This window comes from Nerophis ophidion, linkage group LG10, assembly GCF_033978795.1.
Source record: "Nerophis ophidion isolate RoL-2023_Sa linkage group LG10, RoL_Noph_v1.0, whole genome shotgun sequence".
NCBI classification, from domain to species: Eukaryota; Metazoa; Chordata; class Actinopteri; order Syngnathiformes; family Syngnathidae; genus Nerophis; species Nerophis ophidion.
This window is the reverse complement of record NC_084620.1, coordinates 37,129,621-37,152,312: the sequence shown is the minus strand read 5'-3', so window position 1 is coordinate 37,152,312 and position 22,692 is coordinate 37,129,621. Positions and strand designations below refer to the sequence as shown.

The window sequence follows — 22,692 nt, the reverse complement described above, 5'->3', positions numbered from 1 at the left end:
AAATATGGAATGATAGAGAATTTTTGGGGGCTAAATCACCAAAATGATTCCCGAGCGCAGCCACCGCTGCTGCTCACTGCTCCCCTCACCTCCCAGGGCACTGCACCTAGTGTGTGTGTCTGTGTTTGTGACTATCGGTGGTAATATAACTTCTGCAATGTTCCAAAAAAAAGCGGGCGCGTGTTTAGAATGACCTAAAAATGTTGACGTTTGAATAGTCAACAATAGACGCACATAAAAAAATGGGCATTTTTAATGTAGGGATATTAATTCTTTAAACTTTTTGTTGTAAATTTTGTTTTGTTTTTTCCAGATAGTTTTACATTGCCTGTAGTTAGTAATCGGTATTCACATTTCTGGCGTTGTCATCGTGTCATTAAACGCAACTAACAATAAAAGGAGCCAATGAGAGAGGAGCAGTCATCCTGGCCGAAGAGTCGTACGCGATCTGACAAACAACTGGATTGAGTTTACGGAACGACCGCGGGCTATCCATATTGTTTGTAGATCTACACACTGCGTCGCCCCTCCAGAAGGCGGAGATCATTGTGTTGTCATCGCTGAAAGTGATTGAACGCCTATGGCCACGGATTTTTACGCTTGAGAAGAAGTGATTTTTTTTTTTTTTTTTTTAGCCCATCGCTTACCGTGCGCCGACGTGAAGTTTGTCGGCGACTGCTGTTAAGGAAGGTAAACGTGTACGTTTTGTTCGATAATGTGAGCTCGGTTCACCTTGAATGCTGGTGACCGCCTTTGTGTTGTGGTGGGCAGCGAAAGCGGATGAAAATAAGCAGCATTAAGTGCCGCTAGTGTTAGCCTTCTAGCCTTAGGAGCTAGGCCCCGGCGGTAAATTGATTATTTTACATGTATATATATATATATATATATACCTGCTGAGTATATTAATATACAACACACATTTCAGCGAATAGCAATTGCTTTAAAACATCGCTCGTCTATAATCTCAAAATGTGATGCTAAGCTAATGTTAGCTTCCATTAAAACCTTGCAGGGCGTGGAATAACGGACAGGTGTTGTGGCTCCCAGAATATGCATTTCATTTGTTGCTCTTTCATATGACCATCATTTTTTTTTTTATAGCAGGTGGAGACAATGTGTCGCCTCCAGAGCCAGCTGTGCCTCGGCATCGAATTTTCATCGTGGAGAGCCGCTGCGGAGCTAAATGGAGCCCGTTGACTTAACTGGCACGCTTGAGATTTACTTCACTTGAGTCAAATCCACCACCCTTGCAACAATGTCCGTGTCTGTAAGTACACTCCTACTTGTGCACACCTATTGTGGGTATGTTTCTGTTATTCTGGACATAACGTACTGGCTGTGTAGAAAGGGGGGTCCCCACATGGCTCAAAAGACCCTTGCAGACCCCCAGGGGGGTCGTTTTAAAAACGAAGGTTGGGGGCTAGGCCTGACTCTTTTAGCTTTGAGTTGGCAATTAAACCTGGAACAGCAAGGGACAGATGCGGTTCTCGTCCTCCCCCTCCTCCGTCCCTTGCTCATCCCTGCTCATTACCGTTAAGCCCCCGTGTTCGTTTTGACCATTGATCCTTCTTTGGCCCACTTCCCCCTTCGTGAATTTCATGTTCTAGATTTGTTTTGATTTGATTGACTCTACTGTAGTGCTGGGCGATTTGGCTTTTTTGCTAATATCTCGATATTTTTAGGTAGGGCTGGGTGATCTATCGATCCACTCGATATATCGGGGGTTTGTCTCTGTGCGATATAGAAAATGACTATATTGTAATATTCGAGTATACATTCTCACGCAGTTGCTTTTAGCTGCAGAGATTAAACTGCATGCTTTTCTTCCTCTTTCTTGTCTCTCCTTCTCACAGAGACTTAAAGGCCTACTGAAATGAGATTTTCTTATTTAAACGGGGATAGCAGGTCCATTCTATGTGTCATACTTGATCATTTTGCGATATTGCCATATTTTTGCTGAAAGGATTTAGTAGAGAACACCCACATTAAAGTTCGCAACTTTCGGTCGCTAACAGAAAAGCCCTGCCTTTACCGGAAGTCGCAGACTATGACGTCACATGTTGATGGCTCCTCACATATTCACATTGTTTTTAATGGGAGCCTCCAACAAAAAGAGCTATTCGGACCAAGAAAAAGAAAATTTCCCCATTAATTTGAGCGAGGATGAAAGATTCGTGTGAGGATATTTATAGCGACGCACTAGAAAAAAAAAAAAGTAAAAAAAAAAAAAACGCGATTGTATTGGAACGGATTCAGATGTTTTTAAACACATTTACTAGGATAATTCTGGGAAATCCCTTATCTTTCTATTGTGTTGCTAGTGTTTTAGTGAGTTTAATAGTACCTGATAGTTGGAGGTGTGTGTCCTTTGGTGTCTTGATGCCAATGTCTCAGGGAAGTCGACGGCAGCTGCATGGACGGAGTAAGCTCAGCTGATCTCCGGTAAGAAGCGACTTTTTACCACAATTTTCTCACCGAAACCTGCTGGTTGACATTCGGTCGGGATGCATGTTTGCTTGACTGCTGTGATCCATAGTAAAATTTCACCTCTGGGAATTTTAAACCAGGAATCACCGTGTGTTTGTATGGCTAAAGGCTAAAGCTTCCCAACTCCATCTTTCTACTTTGACTTTTCCAATATTAATTCAACAACTTGCAAAAGATTTAGCAACACAGATCTCCAAAATACTGTGTAATTATGCCGTTAAAGCAGACAACTTTTAGCTGTGTGTGTGTGCAGCGCTCATATTTCCTAACAGTCCGTGACGTCACGCGTACACGTCATCATTACGCGACGTTTTCAAGAAGAAACTCCCGGGAAATTTTAAATTGCAATTTAGTAAACTAAAAAGGCCGTATTGGCATGTGTTGCAATGTTAATATTTCATCATTGATGTATAAACTATCAGACTGCGTGGTGGGTAGTAGTGGGTTTCAGTAGGCCTTTAAAACAAGCGCACCTTCTTACATACGTCATGCGTGCAACGTCACACGCCCTCCCTGAGCAGAGAGTAGCGGCATGGGTAACAGCTGTGAGGCTAACGGTGTGTTGCGAGTGGTAATACGAGAGAGAGAGAAGGTGCGAATCGGGTAACAAATGGAGGAAGAATTAATTCCCAAGAAAAACAGCTGGGGGTCCATCGTCTGGCGATGGTTTGGCTTCAACCGGGAACATGTTGGAATATTTATACGGCAGTAGCGTTGCTACCAAAAGTAGCAGCGCTGCTAATTTGTAGCATCATTTGAAAAATCACCCGCTAGAGAATGAATGTTTGAAACTCCATGTCAACATCTCCGTTGGGTGCCACACCCACAAAATGCCGAAGCAACAATTTCTGTATCAACACCGTAGGACATATACTATTTGATATGCAGCTCATTTTTATGTGACACTTATTGAAATATCTTGTGTGACATCATGCACAAGTGCACTTTATTTGTTTTTAACTATTGTAGTGGTGTTCTGTACAAAAAGTGCACTTCAATTTAGTGTTGTTTTGATGTGTCATCTTAGTGACATCATGCACAAAAGTGCACTGATAGCTTGTTTTAAAATATCGCTGACAATCTTGCAATTCCTGTTTTGAAATGACATGAATGTTTGTGCCACTGCTTAACTGTTTAATAAAATACTGTTTTGGTCAATTGACTTAGTTGTGATTTCCTTCTCTTCATGAAAGTTTAAAAGTAGCATATATTAATGCAGGATGAAGAAGAATGTTTTAATGTAGACACATAGAATCATCATACTGCTGTGATTATATGTGTAAAGTGTTCATTCAAGGCTAAGGCAAAATATCGAGATATATGTCTTGTATCGCGATATGGCCTGAAAATATCGAGATATTAAAAAAAGGCCATATCACGCTACACAATATATACCTCAATATTTTGCCTTAGCCTTGAATGAACACTTTATACATATAATCACAGCAGTATGATGATTCTATGTGTCTACATTAAAACATTCTTGTTCATATTGCATTAATATATGCTACTTTTAAATTTTCATTCAGAGAGGGAAATCACGAGTAAGTCAATTGACCAAAACTGTATTTATTAAACTGTTATTAAACAGTGGCACACATATTCATGTCATTTCCAAAACAGAAAGTGCATGATTGTCAGAGAGATTTTAAAACAAGCTATTAGTGCACTTTTATTCATGATGTCACTAAGATGACATATCAAAACAACACTAAATTAAAGTGCACTTTTTGTACAGAACGCCACTGCAATAGTTTAAAACAAATAAATTGCACTTTTGTAATGTTTGTCTGATCTTGAATGGCATTGTGCTGAAAATTTTAATTTTCCTGAAGGAATAAATAAAGTACTATCTAATCCATCTAATCTAATCTAATCTAATGATGTCACACAATTTATTTCCATAACTGTCAAATAAAAATGAGCTGCATAATACGAAATCAAATAGTGTTCGTCCTTCGCTATGTGGTAGGTTGCTGCGGACATTATCTCCTTTTGTTGTTGACTATTTTTTACATACGGTGTTGATCTGGAAATGTTTGCCTCGGCATTTTGATGGTGTGGGCGTGTGGCACCGAATGGAGATGTTGACATGCGGAGTAAGCACTCTTCATTCTCTAGAAGGGGACTTTTCAAATCATGCTACATATTAGCAGTATTGCTACTTTTTGTAGCAACGCTTTTGCCCCACACTTGACAAATTACGGTTGTCTGTTTGACATATTCCCGCTTGAAGCCAAACCACCGCCAGACGACGGAGGTGGTTTCTGCTGTTTTTCTTCGGGATTAATTCTTCATTCATTTGTGACCAGATTCGCACCTTCTTTCTCTCGTATTACCGCACGCATGGCTCCGCTAGCATCACAGCTAACGTTACCCATGCTGCTACATCTCTGCTCCGTGTGGGCATATACGTATGTAAAAAGGTGCGCTTGCTGTCTATGAGAAGGAGAGACAAGAAAGAGTGGGAAGAGCCTGTTGTGTAATGCCCGCAGCTAAAAGCAACTGCGTGAGAACGTATACTCGAATATCACGATATAGTCATTTTCTATATCCCACAGAGACAAACCCACGATATATCGATATATCGCCCAGCCCTACTCTACTGCTATTTTGTCTCACATGCATGAACTCTTCCCTCCTCACTCATATTAAGCAAACCCAAACAATTCAGCTGTTTATAGTCCCTATTTAGCACTGCCCTCAATGTGCTTGTTGTTAGGAGAGCGCAGATATGAGATGGGTTAAAAAGCTACTTTAAACCTCTCAAGGCCTTAGTGGCCACATGCATGGACAGCACCTTTTAGCTCTGATTTCCAAAATTGTGAAGTGAATTATATTTATATAGTGCTTTTCTCTAGTGACTCAAAGCGCTGTACATTGTGAAACCCAATATCTAAGTTACGTGTTTAAACCAGTGTGGGTGGCACTGGTAGCAGGTGGGTAAAATGTCTTGCCCAAGGACACACGGCAGTGACTAGGTTGGCAGAAGCGGGGATCAAACCTGGAACCCTCAAGTTGCTGGCACGGCCACTCTACGAACCGAACTATACCTTCCCGTACATTACTGAATTGGGGTCTTACGCTAACATATGGACCCTTATACTGCTACCTGGTGGTGTCAGAAGTGTATAACATACAATGGAATTTTGAAAAAAAGTGTATAATTCAAAATTTGCATGTCACTACACATGAAGTACACTTGTGTACTTATGGTCTAAATACATGATATTAAAAGATGGTTTTTATTCTAATTAGGGTCCAACAAGCCCAAAGAGAAAGAAAAAAAGCATGTAAACAAACAGCTCGGGCCTTAAGAGGTTAAAGTGTTTTGTTTTGTATTTTCTCCCCTTTTTCTCAGACGGTGTTGGCAAAGGCGCTGTTTGACAACACAGCCGAGAGTCCAGAGGAGCTGGCGTTCAGGAAGGGGGACATCCTGATGGTTCTTGAACAGGAGCAAAGCGGAGGACCTGGCTGGTGGCTTTGCTCCCTGCATGGCCGCCAGGGCATTGCACCGGCAAACCGTCTCCGCCTTCTCCAGACCGCGCCGCCTCCCGGGCAAGATGGCGTCTACCTGGCGCCCGGTGCGCCGCTCTGCCGCACAGCTGCCAGCAGCAGCGCCGAAGACGTAGACAGCCTGTACCGCTCTCCACCAGCTGTTGGCGAAGGGCGAGCCGCAGCTTTGAGGCCCGGGGAGCTGCGGCGGGTGGAGGGTGGACGTCCACGCTCTCACTCCAGTTCTGGATCCCGACCCAGGCCTGAGTGGGACATGGGATCGACGAGTCGGCCACGCTCCCCCTCCCTGAGAGGACGTGGCACAGAAGTGACAGGAGCTCTTTATCAGAACCCAGTAAGCCCACTACCCTCAGCTGCTCAGCCTACCAGACAGCCAGGTGTTCAAATGGCTCCGGAGTCTGTGTATCTCTCCCCCAGAGTGGCCGACGAGTCAGAGGACACCACATACCTTGTCCCTAGAGAAACAATCGCAACGGGACCCTCCGATGACTGTTACTTGGTGCCAAAAGGAACACCACTGGCAGGTGAAGAGGTTTACCAAACCCCAACGGGAGGAATTCTTCCCACTGCTGCCTGCACCAATGGCCCGACCACAGTCAGCGGAACACCCGGGGCCCCTCAGTCTAAAGTCAGCCAGGACATACCTGGGATGTATCAAATCCCCACCCCTGTGGTAGTAAACCTTCCAAGGAGCTCAACTGCAGCTCTTGCCCATCAGCACTCTTGTCAATCATCCCCAACCCAGGTGTCTCCCAGACCGCTGCTTAAGGGTGCTCCACCTAATCCCGCTGTGGCCAGAGGCAATACGGGTCTGGCCTGCCACAGAGGGTCCCCTTCGCTGGTTCGAGCCGGTCACCCCCGAGTCCCTGGATCACCGACTCTTACCAGGAAGCCCCCTCCGCCTGCACCTCCAGTGAGGGGTGTCACAAGGAAAGAAGGGCAGCAGACCGCACCTTTGTCAGGAGATGCTAACGGTGGTTTCAGGGGCACCCCAGCAAACCCGCAGCCAGAGTTGGAAAAGCAGACGAGTCAGGACCTGGAGAGAATCAATAATATGCACAACTACAAAGGAGGAGATTATGCAGATCCTCTGGATGACCAGGTAAGACTCGATTAAGGAGTACGTTTTAGAATATAATGATGTAGTGAATATCCAATTTAAACAATGATTTATGTTGTCGTCGTGAAAAGGTGTACGACACCCCTCCAAGCGGCAGGTGGCAGCGTCCAGTGCCGTCTCGCCTCAATGATGACGATAACAGCATCTATGACACCCCTCGCAGTGTCCCACCACTCGCCGACTCTGAGACAGAGGTAATGGCAACTTTTAAATTTTACAGTACCGGTACATGTCATTTGACGCTCACGTCAGTGTCTCATATTTTAGTAACTTTCAACAAATCTCAGCGGTGCCACAATAGTCTACTGGAAGGTGTTTTTTTTAATTATTATTTTTAAATCTTTTTAAATTTTTTGTTTTTTTTCCTCAAAATCTAGCCATGATGTTGGTGTTTAAACAGTTCAATGTAAGCGCTACTGAGAACACACTCTTTGGTGTGTCTGTAGTTGTAATGCTAATGAGCTGTTTGTCCACAAGTGCTTGTCCAGTAAGTATTATTTAGCCCTTTTTACATAGAGGCTGCAACTCTGCACTTGTGCGACGTAATAGACGCCATTTATAACAGACAAAATCGGAACATAAAGGACAAAAATGTTATGTAGCCATGTGAGCTACAACGCTAACATGACAATGATATTAGATTAGTCTATTTGCTGAAGAAAAAAAGTAGCGCATCTGCGACTGACGAATGTATGGTTGGCAGAGCGAAGTGCTCCAATTAGCTACTGCTAATAGGTATCGTTCAGGACCAAGAGGCTTATTAGTACACACATTTTAGTGAGGTTAGAGCCAATCAGAAGCAAAATGGGGTAGGTTTTGGGAAGAAACCAGTGAGCCACAATAAAAGATGGGTGTAAAGATTATTAAGAAGTACCATGAATTGATTAACGTGGACCCCGACTTAAACAAGTTGAAAAACTTATTCGGGTGTTACCATTTAGTGGACAATTGTACGGAATATGTACTGAACTGTGCAATCTACTAATACAAGTTTAATCAATCAAATCAAACGAGATAAGATTTAAATGTTTATCAAGAAAAGAAAAATTGACCAAAAAAATGAGACTTTAAAGAGAAATGGACAAAGAAATCACATACTAAGCCTAAGTATTTAATTTGCTGTTGCCATAGTGAAAAGTATCATTTTGAAAACACCATTATGACACAAAGCGTGGTAATTTCCAACAGAAATATACAGTTGAGGACAACAAAACTTTCTTATTCAAGTCATTTTGTATTTTCTGCAGGTGAAATGGTGAAGTTAATTTTTTAACAAAGTTATTTGGTTATTGTTAATATTGTTATTGTCACAATTTTTGATGTCTTAACATGGGGGAAAAGGTTAAATTAGAACATCTCAATAATTATGTTATTACCAGTGTTCTGAAAATTACTTTTAAACAGTAAATAATTATAGTTAATGATAGTGTTAGTAATAATAATAATGAATTACATTTATAACGCAGTGTATATTTCTTAAAATCTCAAAGTGCTACAAAGTTTAAAAATAGATAATAAAAAAGGTAAAAAAATAAAAATAGAAAGTTAGAATACAGAAAAGAAAATTCATAAAACATGAAAAACACCAGATAAAACATAGACACATGGATAAAATAGAAATAAAAACATGAATAAAACAGATAAGCAAGCAGTGCATTAAAAAAACAAGAAGGCAGCTAAATTAGATAATAGCTGTGCTAAAAAGGTGGGTTTTTAGTTACTAGTTACAGACCAAAAAAGTAATTTTAATTACTAACGAAATTACTTTTTATTAAATGTAATTAATTACTAGAGCAAGTAATTTATGTTACTTAAATTATTATTTTTTTTAAATATTTGGCATATGCATTTCAGAAATGTTCAATATGAGAGCACAGTGCGCAAAGTCTGTGTTCTTTTTTTTTTTTAAAGGCGGGGCCTGTTGCCTTGTGACGTGTGACGTAGTCGAGGGTTTCAGCCGTGCTGTGTTTGCTGGCTTTAGTAGTTAGCACCGGCAGTTTGTTTGCTCTGACGCCAGCTCTTTTGAATCTTTTCACTGGATTGTGTTACCTCTGCTTATTCAAGATATTGAATGTGCTTTGATGGCTGTCATATCTTCTTTTTGACAAACGGGGTATTATTTGGATGGCAAGTTTGTCACTTCAATCTTGATTTGTTCAATATTTCCATAGAGTACGTGTGCGTATGTTGTCTGCTGTGTCACAGTGTGATGGTGCTTCTTCTTATTTGATATCAAGTTAATTTTAGTGCAGATTGTTGCTTTCACTAGTCAAAAGAGTATTTCATGAATTGAACTTGCGTGCCACTATACACCAAGCTATCGCTTACGGCGTTGTAACCTAAAAGTAATTAGATTACGCTTTACTGGTAAAAGTAACAGTGTTACTAACAATGTTATTATATGAAGCCGTTATTATAAATTGTTATGGACCCCTAGCCCTCATGTAAAGTAAATGTTTGAGAAATAGGGGACGGCGTGGTGTGGTTGGGAGAGTGGCCGTGCCGGCAGCTTGAGGGTTCTTGGTTTAATCCCCACCTTCTACCAACTTCGTCACGTCCGTTGTGTCCTTGAGCAAGACCCTTAACCCTTGCTCCTGATGGGTCGTGGTTAGGGCCTTCCATGGCAGCTTTCGCCATGAGTGTGTGAATGGGTGAATGTAGAAATAGCGTCAAAGCGCTACCTTGAAGGGTAGAAAAGCGCTACACAAGTATAACCCATTTACCAAATAAGTTGGAGAACCCCTGAGCTAGGGGGTTGGAGGTGGTATCATGTTCATGAGGAAGTAGGTTTTTTTTCTTCATGACGTCATGAAAACTTCACAAACAAGTGTCTGATGCCATTTTTCTCAATAATGGAGCAAACCAGTGAAATATGTCTTTTGCTGAGAAACTCCAGGGGCACATTTTACTGTTAGAGCATCATTGGAAGCTTTATTTTATTTATTTTTACATCAGAGTAATTAAAAAAAAGATGATCAGTAATCCAAACAAAGGCACGTTGACTAAGACGATAAAACAAGTAACTGACATGTTAGTAAAAGTATAAATACGAGACAAAAAAGTTGATGGAAACGAAAAAATTCGATGCCCCCCTTTAAATATCTTTCTGCAGCCAGGTCTGTTATCATTGTAACATACACATTTGTGGTGTAGTTACATTACAGTTAGTATTGCATCACTTTTTCCACATTTTACTCTTGAGCTCCTTCTCCCCCCCACTCCGATACGAGGCCACACCTGTTGCAGTCTGCTGTGGGAGCCTGTCTATCCGGTCCAATTGCTGCTGCTATTTTCTCCCTAGTCACACCCATCTCTTAGGGCCAGGCTAAAGCCACAGCACCAGTGGTCTCCCCTGAATGCTACTTGAACGTGTGCCAGCTGTTGGGATTGTTTCTCTCCCTCTTTCAAATAAATATATCCCTGACTTTTTAGCTGGCTAAGAAGCTCTTTAATGCATCAGTGCGTGGATGCCAGATGTCTTTTCTTCAAGGCATGCATGTTACAAACTCACCAGCTGTGTCTCAAATGGAATACTTCCGTCAGTACACTTCAATGAGTTTACTGTCTGCACTGCGTATTTAGTTCCTGCGGATTCGAGTTTTGACATGACTGTCAATTACTGTTGTCAATTATCCTTCTTCTCTTCTTTTTAATTAATTGCAACCATTCAAGTTAGTACCTCCTTTTTCATTTATCAGTGTGAACACACTTACAATATGTGCTTAAAATGTGTAATTATGTAAGTACACAAATTTGTAACACAGCTACTTCATAAAACATAAATTCCCTCCGCTTGCAGGTCTATGACGTTCCCACCATAACGCTGAATGGGTCTACATCAGAGGTCACGTCCATGCCGGGCGATGCTGATGATGTCTACAGTGTCCCCACTCTTCCCGGTGTCCCTATGGTTCCTGGGGAGTCCACCACTAGCCTGTGTGGGGAGGACGCCACCCCGAACGGTCAGTTCTGCTGCGTCCCAGGCTCCGAGAAAAGAGCAAGCACAGGAGATCACCAACGGGATTCTTTGGAGCCAGACTGTGGCGTATACGACATGCCTGCTCTGACTGCTGAAGTCCTGCCTCACTCCTCCTCGTCATCCTCCACCTCAACCCGACGTCTCTCCCTGTCCAGTAATGGCTCTGGGGATGTGCAGTGGAGAGCCTCACTGTCTAACCTTATCCACGCAGTGCTGAGCACCACCTCCTGCTTGCCATCAACTCTGTCGTCTCGGGATCTGGCCACCTCCCTGGCGGAAATCCTGTCCACGTGGAAAGCCAGTCACTCCGGGGATCCCCCGCTACCCCTTCAGCAGGCCTGGGCTCGACTATCAGACCTTCTGCCGGCATTGTCTGCCATTGGCAATGCTCCTCCGTCTGAAGGACTCTTGTCACTCGTCCAGCGGTCCCTTGAGGAAAGCGCCCTTCTATTGCAGACTCAGGGACGCCCCCGACTCCCTTCACAGGAATCGTTATCTCGCAGGCCACTGCCCGCACTCCCAGTGTCCGACGGGAAGTCACCCGCAGGTGGAATGGGCTCCCGTAAAAGTAGTTGGATCCAGGAAAGGCCTTTGCCTCCAACGCCTCAGGCGGCCTTCCCCATGCCTCCCACTTTGGCCACCGTGACCCTCACAGTTGGCCTCAGTAATGGCGAGGACGACCCCAGCAATGAGTATGAAGGAATCAGCCTGACCCCCATTGCTCCCCCTGTCACTAATGGAGATAGTGTTGGGTACGTCAAGCTGCAGGTAAGTTTTCATGTTGAATTACATGGCCATGTCGCCTTTGTACACTACATGTATGAAGTTAGTAGGCATTTTCTTATGCTATTCATTGAGGAAGTGTGCATAAACCGTTGACTGATACTGGATGCAGTATGACTGGACGTTCTCTCCTAACCCATTCAGGGAAAACCGGAGCTTCCACTGGCACAGAACGGACAAACGATCACTTCAGAGCCAAGGGTGAGTCACTTCCTTTGTTTTTACCGGTGCTTGTTCCCCCATTCCAAATAGCGGCATTTTGGCTGTTTTTTAGGGCAGAAAGGCAGCCTATGCAGATGAGTCAGGTGTTTACCAATCAGACATGTGACTCAAGAATTTATCATGCTAAAACTGCTGAACTAATTTCAGTCCAACTGTCTTGTTACTTTGTTTGCTTTTCCTGAGCAATGTAGATAGAAAGACATCACAATCTCGAAGCAAGATTACAAGCAAGCTTTTTGTTTCCCTCGCTGTAAGACTGAGGTCACTTTTTTTTATCACTGTCTGCATTTTTGTACGCCGTGTTTGAGTCCTTGGTTGCACCCGGCTAGCCAACAAGAGGTTACTTGTGTATTGTAACAATCTGGCCTTACATGGGGAGCAGTCTGCAGGACAACAAGTGAAAGACAAGAAGTCTTTTAACAGAGACGTTCACTGACGTACTGTATTTAATTGTCTCCTGGCATCCAACTGCAAGCATAGTTGGGTCAATGATTAAGAGCATTCATTCATATTGTACACCAAAATTATTTCTGTTTATTAGTATTATTCCAGACCTTTTTTTTCCACGCTCCACTCACTCAGCATTTGTCAGCAATTTCAAACCACAGTCAAAATGTTCAGCTCATTCAAGACAGCCGGGCGACCTCTTGGCACCAGTTAACTAGTGTAGTTTTCCTGCAATTCCACATTTTCTATTCCAAAAACGTCTCTTGGAAATGAAATTATACATTTGCACACTTTCCACATTTTCTAACCATTCCAGCATCAAAACATGCTGGTCACTCAGGACCAGGCTCACCAATTTTCACATTCCTAAAAGTTCCAGTTGTCAGGCATTACATTTTTAGTTGGTGCAAAATGAATGGAACATATTTCAAATTCCTACTTTTACAGCCATTACAAATCACTCCAAAACATCAGCTCATTCAGGCTAATTATTTTCCACATTCCCTAAACTTATGTTGTTTTATTTATTTTATTTTTTCGATTCCACATTACCTAGTGCAAAAATTCCCAATGCCAGGTGTCATGTGACGTCATGTCAGGTTGCTGTCATCTTTGACTCAAGCGCTTGGGGGGCAAACAATTGTATCCAATCAAGAAGTCAATTGAATGCAGAGAAGAAAATGCAGCATACATGTACAGGTCTCGCGTGTGAAATGGTTTCAATAAGTATTTCAGTTCCTAAGATAGTCAATCACAAATGGAAAAAAAGTTATTTTAGAAGTCCATTTTTCCCATTCCATACAGCATTCCAGTTGAGATTTTTTAAATCAATATTTGCCTTTTATATTCAATCATGTATTGTTACTTGTTTTAGTGCAGAGACATATCTACATGTTTTAGACTGTTTGTTCATCCATGTCGTCCTCCAGCTGACTCCGTCCCCTCCTTTGCCGGTGTCCCTCTCCCTCGAGGACTCGGAGCTGCTGTGCTTTTACTCATCCCAGAGCCTCGCTCACCTCTCTTGCCTGGCTGACGCCATCGACGTGCTGTTCACCAGCGTACAGGGCAACCAGCCTCCCCGGATCTTTGTGGCCCGTGGAAAGAGCCTCATCGTGACGGCCCACAAGTTGGTGTTTATTGGCGACACACTGTCCCGACTACTCACCTCCACTGACCTGCGGGCTAAGGTGGGTTATGTTGATAATGATTAACTTGTTGTTTTTGTTTGTATGTTAATCAGCAAGATTACCGTATTTTCAGGACTATAAGTCGCAGTTTTTTTCATAGTTTGGCCAGGAGTGCGACTTATACTCAGGAGCGACTTATGTGTGAAATTATTAACATATTACCGTAAAATATCAAATAATATTATTTAGCACATTCACGTAAGAGACTAGACGTATAAGATTTCATCGGATTTAGCGATTAGGAATGACAGATTGTTTGGTAAACGTATAGCATGTTCTATATGTTATAGTTATTTGAATGACTCTTACCATAATATGTTACGTTAGCATACCAGGCACCTTCTCAGTTGGTTATTTATGCGTCATATAACGTACACTTATTCAGCCTGTTGTTCAGTATTATTTATTTATTTTGAATTGCCTTTCAAATGTCTATTCTTGGTGTCGGGTTTTATCAAATAAATTTCCCCCAAAAAATGCGATTTATATTCCAGTGCGTCTTATATATGTTTTTTTTCTTCTTTATTATTCATTTTCGGCAGGTGTGACTTATACTCCGGAGCGACTTATACTCCGAAAAATGCGGTACTCAAAACTGGATCGAGTGAGGAGGTATAGGCCAAAGAAAAACATCACAACTAGATGCACATTTTTTCTTTCACTTATGTTGTCATCGTAAGTCGTTTTCTTTTGAAATGAGTTGGACAATTAGCAAGTTATGATTTAATTTAATTGTAAATGCATTTGATTAAATTTTACAGTTGTCCTAACCAAGATTGCCGCCACATAGACACATCATAACAGGCTGTTTTTGCGCTGTCATATCTATGGGAAGTTCCGGTTTCCCGTCGTTCTTTGAGCCCTTTTTCTACTGTATAGAGTTTTGTTTTATGAAGTGTTTATTGTTATTTATTGTTCATCAGTGTTAAGTGCGTTTTACTTACTTTTTTGTTTTGTGTGTTGTGTAGTAATTTTTTTTGGATTATGTTTGACCGTAAGTTTTTGACAGCGTATTGTTTCATTACTTTCTCATCTGATTTCCTTTGCGTGCTTACAGTTATCTACGTTCCCATCCTCACCTATGGTCATGAGCTTTGGGTCATGACCGAAAGGATAAGATCACGGGTACAAGCGGCCGAAATGAGTTTCCTCCGCCGTGTGGCGGGGCTCTCCCTTAGAGATAGGGTGAGAAGCTCTGCCATCCGGGAGGAACTCAAAAGTAAAGCCGCTGCTCCTTCACATCGAGAGGAGCCAGATGAGGTGGTTCGGGCATCTGGTCAGGATGCCACCCGAACGCCTCCCTAGGGAGGTGTTTAGGGCACGTCCAACCGGTAGGAGGCCACGGGGAAGACCCAGGACACGTTGGGAAGACTATGTCTCCCGGCTGGGCTGGGAACGCCTCGGGATCCCCCGGGAAGAGCTAGACGAAGTGGCTGGGGAGAGGGAAGTCTGGGTTTCCCTCCTTAGGCTGTTACCCCCACGACCCGACCTCGGATAAGCGGAAGATGATGGATGGATGGATGGATGGATGGCTTACAGTTAATGTCTTAGTTGAGCGAGCAAATGCTGATGGTAGAGTGAAGAATTGGTAAATTTTATTGTCACAGCTCACCTTTTGCAATTCTGCTAATATGCACATTTTGTAAACTTTTTTTAACACTGATGGCCCCTTTACTAATTATACCCACCAAAAGTATTTTCAAGTCATCCGACTAAAGTCTGAGTCAAATCTCGAGTCATTGATGTTTAAGTCTAATTAAAGTCATAAGTCTTTGATCATATTGCCAAGTCAAGTCCAAAGTCATCAGAACTGTGACTCGAGTCTGACTACAAATCGGGTGGCTTGAGTCCAGACGTCTGCCTCAGTGATCTAATGCTTTAGTCATACATGAAACAAATAAAAGCAACAATATATCTAATTAAAACAAAACAGCCAAAATCAATATTGATTCTCCATTGGTGCAAACTTGGAGTTTGTTTTCTAGCTAGAAGATGCTAACAGTGTGGTTTGATTCATCTAAGTGAGAGGCGCATAATATTTTTAGTACCAGTTATTTATTATGACTGTCTTGTTTTGGAATTGTTCCAAAAAGTCACACTACATAAATCATTTGACAAAAATGACAACATATTCAATGCCATTGTGGAAAATTATGTATGGATAATTCCAAAATGACGGAATAACAAATGTCCCCCTGTACTCATGATACAATTGATTCACTTCATAATTTGCTGGAAGCGAAAGTAATTGCTGTCCTAATATTTGTGGAAATGTTCTTTATTGTCTTCCTCAATTTATTTTCTCCTTATGTTTGCACTAGTCAGTTGCTACTGTATGGTCGTTCACTTTGACATTAGAGTATCAATCAATCAATCAATGATTATTTATATAGCCCTAAATCACTAGTGTCTCAAAGGGCTGTACAAACCACAACACAAACCACAACGACATCCTCGGTAGCCCACATAGTAAAGTAGAGTAAAATAGATTGATTACATATTAATATTAAATAACAGAAAGCACATTATTTCCAAAATGTGTATACATGCACATTTAATTTGACAAAAGAAAAATAAATCTTCATTTTATTATTGCATTTTGGTGGTTCAAGACCCTTGACTTGGAGCGTACTCACTCAAGACTAGACATGGGGCTTTATTCCCCTTCTGTCTCCTGGCCCCTGCTGGCCTGTAGTCACACTAAGTATTCGTGCCACAGTCTGTTTGCTCCAATCACTAAGGCCATGTCCACTCGAACAAGTATGGTTTAAAAAACACAACTCCGGTGTTGAAATGATCTCCTTCCACACGAGTGTAGTTTCAAAACAGTGTCTGTCTACACGAAAACACATTAACCGGGCGTCATGCGCATTTTGTCCAATCATAAGACAGAAAAAGCAGCCAAAGCTGACTTTGTGGAATAATAACACCTTTGTTAATTTTGTGATATACTAGTTGTTCGATATCTTAAAACATCAGCGCACGCTTACATAGAGCCCAAGGGTGTGTGTGAGTGTGCGTGAGTGTGTTTCTTTGTATAAATACATACATATATATATATACACGTGTGTTTGTGTGTGTGTATATCTATATATATGTGTGTGAATATGTGTGTATATATTTGTGTGTTTATATTTACATATACACATAAGTGTGTATATGTGTGTGTGTATATGTATGTATATATTTATATAAATAAATGATAAATGGGTTGTTCTTGTATAGCGCTTTTCTACCTTCAAGTTACTCAAACCGTTTTGACACTACTTCCACATTTACCCATTCACACACACATTCACACACTGATGGAGGGAGCTGACATGCAAGGCGCTAACCAGCACCCATCAGGAGCAAGGGTGAAGTGTCTTGCTCAGGACACAATGGACGTAACGAGGTTGGTACTAGGTGGGGATTGAACCAGGGACCCTTGGGTTGCGCATGGCCACACCACCACTGCGCCACGCCGTCCCTATATGTAAATATATATGTGCGTGTGTGTATACATATGTAAAATATGTTTATTTTTACATTTCTGAAATTAGTTTACTCATTTAGATATAAAATATATGATATAAAAATTAAAATGTGTGCTGTTTTAGAGTAATCTGTGTTCACGTGTACACAGCTGTTTTTAAACATAATCTGCGATCGCAATGCTTTCAGTCTACATATTAATTTCATACCAAATTAAAGAAGAAAGTTTGCCAAACATGTAAGAACACAGCACAACCTGCGGTAAAGCCATCAAAGGTAATTGCCAATTCGTTGTAATGTGTAGGCGCACACATACACGCATACACTAATACACACTGCACGCTTTTTTTTCCCCACACAGCAGAGCGATGGTTGTGACGTAACAACAATCATTTGTACCCAAAATAACACTTCAGTGTAACAGAAAGCTATAACAGAATGTGAACAACAACACATACCTTCAACGACTTCAACTTTAACAACCCCCGCATCCCACAACAGATCCTGACAACAATGCAATATGAAGTATAAACCTTAAAACATTGAATATTAAGAGTATGTGAAAAATTTGACTCTTACTTTGTTTACTTCCCTGACAACCTCCTTGAAGTAGTCAGAAATATCAAACAGCTAAAATGCGCTAAACATGGGCAAATGTGGAGTGTTTTGCATGTCACCCATCATGCACTGTAGTGAATTTATATATTAGTGATTTTATGTTTACCGTATATGTAGTGCTTAAACTTGTTTTATTATATCCACCAAAATTCAATGAGTAATTTGTTGATTATAGGTTATTTATACCATGAGTGCGAAAAGTTGTTTGGTTTGGGTCATTTAAACTAATGTTGTGCCAGGATTCAAAATATGTACATTTTGTAAGTATATATGTAATGTAGTAACAGGCACATTCATAATAACATATAACATTTATCGTATTAGGATCATTTTAAGCATGACGGCAGCGCATTTATTTCGTTCAATAACTACTATTACTAAACATGGCTGACTTCCTGAGAGCGAAAATTTGGGACAAATGATGATCCACCTTGTATTTAGAGCCTTAATATAAGGAGGATAGGCTACACGTTTTAGAAGCTGAGTGAATAGCAGCTCCAACTCAAGTGAAACACTAAGGGGCGGATTTACTCAATGTTTGCATGTACTAAAACACGTGCAAACCTGATAGTACATGCATGCTAAGTGGATTGCGTCTGTTAAGTGAGCAGAGTAAGTCGTGCAACCATTTTGCATCTCTGTCTTCATTAATATGCAAAATATAAGCTGATCATCAAAACGCCCACAATACTGGGAGGAGAAGATGCAAATATAATTGTTTAGCACATGCAATGTAATTTATCAACACAACGATTTGCGAGTATCTTTTTGCGTTTTATTTAGCACTTGTCAGAAGGACGTGCAAACTGACTGTTCCACACACGGCTGCAGGATCAGTGCTCACGCTGCAAAGACAGACAATTGACAGACAAGAATCCTCCGTCCTACGTGTGTGTGTCAACATATTGGACGGCCAGAAATAAAAAATATTAGACATATTGCCTATTCAGCAATTTCCTTTTATAATTTTATAGCTGCTGGATAACTTATGAGGCTGTTTAAAACAAATTCAATTGATTGTTTTTGTTTTCTACTAGCACTCTTTTATGTTTTTTTATTTAGGAAATATATTACTATAATATATATAATGTGGGTTCTTCCGAGGATGTCGTAGTCGTACTGGTTTGTACAGTCCTTTGAGACATTTGTGATTTAGGGCTATATAAATAAACATTGATTGATTGATTGAATATATCTCCGACATGAAAAGATGCCTTTCATTGTGAATTTTCTTGTGTTTTATCCATTGCAGAATTACGAATGTGCTTGTGACGTGATCCACAGCCTCACGTACAGAATTAAGTGTCAGTGTGCATATGTTTCTGTTGTCTAGATTGCGATTCAAAAAAGGTTTTGCAGATGATAGATGTGTGCCGCCGGTTCAACACATCGCACACAGATAGGAGCAATACATGAATTTATAAAATAACCATCTTTGTGGTAAAAGCGCTGTATGCACACAAAATTCTTATTTAATTAAGGTAGTCTCTACCACTTTTCAAACGCACACACGGTCTTAGTAGATCACATGAAACATGCCCACTCACTGCACACGCTATTTTATTTTTTGCACACACTGTTTAGCGTGTGGTATTTGGGTCTTAGTAAATCCGTCCCGAAGCATCTTGTAGCAGAAATGGTTAACAAAAAACATAATGAGACTATCATTTACTGTTAGGGGTGTAACGGTACGTGTATTTGTATTGAACCGTTTCGGTACGAGGGTTTCGGTTCGGTACGGGGGTGTACCGAACGAGTTTCTAAGCTAAAGTCTTAACAAGCTGCTTTGCTTCTTCTGCCTCTGTCTCGGCACCCAGCATTGTCCCATCCACACAACCATCTGATTGATTACATATATAGCGGTAACAGTCAATCAGCAGTGTGTATTCAGACCGCATGTAGTAAATGCTTCAGCGTCGAGCAGATAGGTGTTTAACAGGTAGGCATAAGGCAGCGCACTCTTCCCAAATGATAATAAACACCTCCCAGGCAACTACTACTAACATCACAATGAGCTCGTTGACCTTCTAGAAACTTAAACTGCAGCTCAGCTCGCTCGCAGTTCTGGCTTGAGGTGAAGGCTGATTAGCTTTTAGCGTAACGTTAGCTCATTTTGCCGTGCGTGCGTGTGTTTTTTTTCTGACAGAAAAGCTTTGAATGGCAGGGTCCCTGATATCACATGTTGATAAAAATATAACATTTAAATAATAAAAATCATCTACAGCCTTCCCAAATGCTGTGATGAATTAAGCATGATGAGTTGACTTGAAACTGTTTAATGTTGCACTTTTTATACGTAGAAGAAAACTTTTGTCATTTTATTTAATCTGAGCAACAATTTGAGGCAGTTTAATGTTGATTAACGTGGTCAGAATTATTATAGTGTTTCCAATGTTAAAAGGATAAAGGCATTGTTTACAAATTTGGTAAACAAATAACCAAATAATTTATATTTTGTTGTTTTCTTACTGTACTGAACCGTGACCTCTAAACCGAGGTACATACCGAACCAAAATATTTGTGTACTGTTACACCCCTACTTACTGTATATTGTCCGCTCTCACTAGAATTCCGAATAGACTTAGACTTCCTTTTTATTGTTATTCAAATTTGAACTTTACAGTACAAATACAAACAAAATTTTGTTGCATTAGCTCATGGTAGTGTAGGATGAAAAAAGCAATAATGTGCAGATATAAATAGATTACTGTATAGAGAAATATATTGCACTTTTGCTTATGCATCCAGGATTATGGATGTATGTTATATTGTCTTTATATTCCAGCGAGTTAATCCATTTTGGGGGGGAATTGAGGGGATTATGATGATGCGTTCAAGAGTCTTACGGCCGGAATGATGGGATGTTTATATAGTTCGGTACAAGACTTTTGTTTCCTAAAAACATGTTGAAGTCATCATAATCCTCACTTGGGTAGAAACAAAAAAGCTGGGAAAAAACCCGGGTCTTGCGATGTCTTCAGGTCTAAATTGAATTTCAAAGTTGACCAACTTCTCTGCCTATGGCTACAGCCTTCTATTATACAAGTGCAAGGCATGATTTATAATCAAAAATTATTTGATTTTTTACAAATGCAGACGCGATGCAGCACCCCACCGGCTCAGTATGTCAATGGCTGCATAAACTAGTTACCTCTCTGTAAACAAGGCGCTGCTAAAAGTTTTTCCAAGCTCTTATAATAACCATGTTGCTAATACTTAGTTAATATGCAGGTCATGACATGAAAATTGAGTATTGTTTGTGGCTTTTGGATGTTTTTTTTTAAAGGCTTCATGGGCAGAATAGAGGACTCCAATTGACTGCATTGCTAGCTGTCTAGTTTGAGCTGTATATTACAATATATGACGCAAAAAAAAACAACACTGGCATTGTGAACAAAATTTCCCCCAAAATGCAATCCTATCTTTCAGGCATGATTAGCTGTGTGTGCCTTCAGTTGACAGTTTGACTTCTCTTTTACCTTCAGATCACAACCTCCGGGGGTCGACTTTGCCAGGCCTTGAAGGCGGTGGTGGTGGCGACAAAAGGTGCTGCCCAAAACTACCCATCGGTGTCTGCGTCCCAGGAGATGGTGGACCGGGTTGCTGAGCTTTCCCAGCAGGCGGCGGGCTTCTCCACTCTACTCCAGCGCCTGGCTGAGATCTCCTCGTGATATCCCGCAGTTTGTTGACACTACACACCTTCCCTCTTGGAAAAATGCCTTATTTGTTGTTACACTATACACACACACACTACAGCCCTATGTGTGCTTCAACTCTATCCTTTGTGTGTGTACTGTTAACTTATTATTGAGGATGGCAGGCTGCTAATAGCTTTGTACGTCTTTTGCTTTACAATGTTTTAAGTTGTTTTCTCCCCACATCCTCATTTAACTGTAGCGCAAAAGAAGTTTACATTCTGGATCTGGCCTACTTTTTACTGTGATACCTTGAAAGCTGTGTCTGTTAGTGCAGCTAGCCAACTTATCCATCTTTAATTAACCTGTATGTTGTTGTTTGTGTGAATCGCAAAGACTTCTTGTTGTAATCCTGCCAATATCGGATTACTCTCAGCATCCACAACAAACCTCCCTGCAAAGATTCCTGTCTGACGGGAATTCCCAGAGCATGAATATTTGAACTTGGGGGATAAATTACCCAGTGTTATTCCTTTCCACAGTTGCACATCGGATAAGAAACCTGTCCATAAAGCAAATTTGTCTCCACACGTTGTGATCTGCATGCTGTCTTTTGCCTTTTGCATTTGCATCCCACTAAATGCCCCGCCACCCTAATTCCTATTTGCTAAATGACACATGTTGATCAAAAACTCCCTATTGACTCATCTGGAAGTAGTTATGCTTCTGCTTTCATGTCCGTCTTCCACACAGCTGTATAAATTATTTTTACTTTACCTACTAATCAAGTGTCTAAATTAGGATCATTTGAGAGAGCACCCTAATTATTTTGTCATCCTGAACAAGCATGCTCTGAAGAACTCCTGCCCCATTTTTCGCTGCTTTAGTGTCACCTTGTGGATGTTTGAAGTATTACACCTTGAAAAAGTGCAAGTTCCTTTTCTATTTATGTTTTTTGGAATTCCTGTTTTCATAGCTTTAATATGCTTCAATTTGTTATACATGCACCCTTTTTACTTTGTGTGACTTTAGTGCAAAAACGTGTTTTGTTTGCAATCAATGGAAATCTACCAGTCACATCATGCAAGTTTTCTACACCATATGAACTCATCCCCGTTTACTGAGGTGCAGAACCATACTGACCTACACCTCTTTACAATCGAACACTATATTATAAATGTTATGTATTCCTGTTCAGAATAAACAAATACATTTTTCTAGTAA

At 41.0% G+C, this 22,692-nt stretch overlaps 1 protein-coding gene across 2 annotated transcripts; it reads left to right on the top strand.

The window, feature by feature from the left end:
* The first annotated feature begins 479 nt into the window (after positions 1-479).
* efs (embryonal Fyn-associated substrate) lies at positions 480-22,692 on the top strand. Of its 2 annotated transcripts, none has more exons than XM_061913612.1 (8): positions 480-690; positions 1,105-1,267; positions 5,849-7,105; positions 7,195-7,317; positions 10,923-11,870; positions 12,030-12,086; positions 13,484-13,741; positions 21,319-22,692. In XM_061913612.1, exons 2-8 carry the CDS (start codon positions 1,256-1,258, stop codon positions 21,502-21,504), a joined length of 2,841 nt encoding a protein of 946 aa, XP_061769596.1. In that variant the 5' UTR covers positions 480-690; positions 1,105-1,255; the 3' UTR covers positions 21,505-22,692. The 2 variants fall into 2 exon arrangements, with proteins under 2 accessions (XP_061769596.1, XP_061769595.1); XM_061913611.1 differs by having other exon boundaries at positions 1,102-1,267.

What these genes read in the sequence shown, in the direction of transcription:
- efs (XM_061913612.1), top strand. An exon ending in CAGATCCTCTGGATGACCAG is followed by an intron (nt 7,106 to 7,194) that starts GTAAGACTCGAT and finishes CGTCGTGAAAAG; the next exon opens with GTGTACGACACCCCTCCAAG. An exon ending in CCACTGACCTGCGGGCTAAG is followed by an intron (nt 13,742 to 21,318) that starts GTGGGTTATGTT and finishes TTTTACCTTCAG; the next exon opens with ATCACAACCTCCGGGGGTCG.